This window comes from Lactuca sativa, chromosome 2 (assembly GCF_002870075.4).
Source record: "Lactuca sativa cultivar Salinas chromosome 2, Lsat_Salinas_v11, whole genome shotgun sequence".
NCBI lineage: Eukaryota > Viridiplantae > Streptophyta > Magnoliopsida > Asterales > Asteraceae > Lactuca > Lactuca sativa.
In genome coordinates this window covers 191,372,977-191,374,669 of record NC_056624.2, presented here as the reverse complement: position 1 = coordinate 191,374,669, position 1,693 = coordinate 191,372,977, and the positions used below count along the sequence as shown (strand labels likewise).

The window sequence follows — 1,693 nt, the reverse complement described above, 5'->3', positions numbered from 1 at the left end:
CTTCCATGGTTTTTTTATCAAAATATATATATGTAAGCTTGTTAATTTCTCCTCCATCAAAAGAAAAAAAAAAAAAGAATACTTCCAATGGAAGCAAATACGCGTAAATAATATTCATGTTTGTGCAGGATAACAAATCGAATAACTATTTATGATCAATACATATAGCTAGGCTTAGAATTTTTATATTCTATGTTTTTCGATGTTGCAAAGTTTCTTCTAAAATGTATAGCGATCAGAATTCATATATGGAAAGAAAAAAATTTCATTAATATGTGTAAATAAACAAGATTCAAAAATTCTAGCTATAGGGATATTTTCATCAATCGAAATAATAAAAACATGACAGAATCAATGTGTTTTATTTTTAAATCTCTATTATTCATACATATAGTTTCAGTATATATGTTCCCTGTATATCATACACTATGACTTCGCTTTTTCCTAGAGGTCGACGAAGAAACCCTAACGGTAAATGATTGGAAAAACGCATCTACCTCTTCGCGCCTGGTGTGTTCGAAGAATTCCATCAGTGTTCTGTCAACCGACGACCTCCTTATTCTCTTCTGCAAGAGTTTGCGTGGTGGTGGTGGTGGCGGCAAGGAGAAACGCGGTGGCTGGATCTTGTGATCATCAGAGGTTGGAGTTTGACAGTCGTAATCACCGTCTTCTTCTTGTGCTACCAACTGGTTGTGCTTTGACTCAGATGCTTCATCATCATCCTTTCGATCACTAGGTTGTGCCATGGATTTTAGCTTGGCGTAAGTTTCTTTATTTTCTTCGGACATGGCTGAGCTCAGCTGGAGAGAGAGAGAGAGAGAGAGAGAGAGAGAGAGAGAGAGAGAGAGAGAGAGAGAGAGAGAGAGAGAGAGAGAGAGAGAGAGCTTCCTTAGCAATCTTGTTTTTATAATATTGGGTCATTTCTTGGTTCTTATCATGTTCATTGTTTTTTCTAAGTTTTAAATGCTAATCTTAAAATGTTAGAATAATAGAAATTGTTCCATATGATTTAGTAAAAATGTGAGTTACAAAATAAACTAAAGGTACTAAAAAGAACGGTTTGTATAAGTTAGGTAAAATGTCAAAACAAATTCGATAAACTGGATGATCATAGGTGAGTTAAATTTATACATTTGGGATAAACTATAAAATGAACGGTTTGTATAAAGTTTGGTTAATATTTCTAATTTAACATCCTCAAGTTATTTATAATTATTTTTTTTTTAAATCAATCATCATATTTATAAGTAAATGAGTTGAATTTATACATTTTGGAAAAACTATAATTTTTACCTTAAGCTCACATAATATGTTTTAATTTTTTTTTTTTTTTTTTTTTTTTTTTTTTTTTTTTTAAATGAAAGATGATGCATCACGGAAAAAACTTACATATGTGACGTATGATAATTAAAATATTCTTTGTCAAAACATGCTTAACTAACAAAATGTGAATGTATTGTTGTTGATATTATTGCACTGGTTTATTTTACTAAAAAAAATAGATATTTATTATTATGTTTATAATACTTTTATTACTATTATTATTACAATGACACACACTTCATGACATGAGTATAGGCAAGTACGTCAAAGCTTACAAAGGAAGTTTTGGAGAATGTCTACCTTGGCAGCAGACTTTTAGTCCTACCCCTTCCTCAACGATTGGCCTTGTCCCAAATCCCTATGATGATAT

The 1,693-nt window shown here is 31.2% G+C and overlaps 1 protein-coding gene across 1 annotated transcript; it reads right to left on the bottom strand.

The window, feature by feature from the left end:
* Window positions 1-419: 419 nt before the first annotated feature.
* Window positions 420-788, bottom strand: LOC111901513 (cyclin-dependent protein kinase inhibitor SMR1). The gene has a single exon (XM_023897379.2). The coding sequence runs from the start codon at window positions 786-788 to the stop codon at window positions 420-422; it is 369 nt and encodes a 122-aa protein (XP_023753147.1).
* Between the last annotated feature and the right edge of the window lie 905 nt (window positions 789-1,693).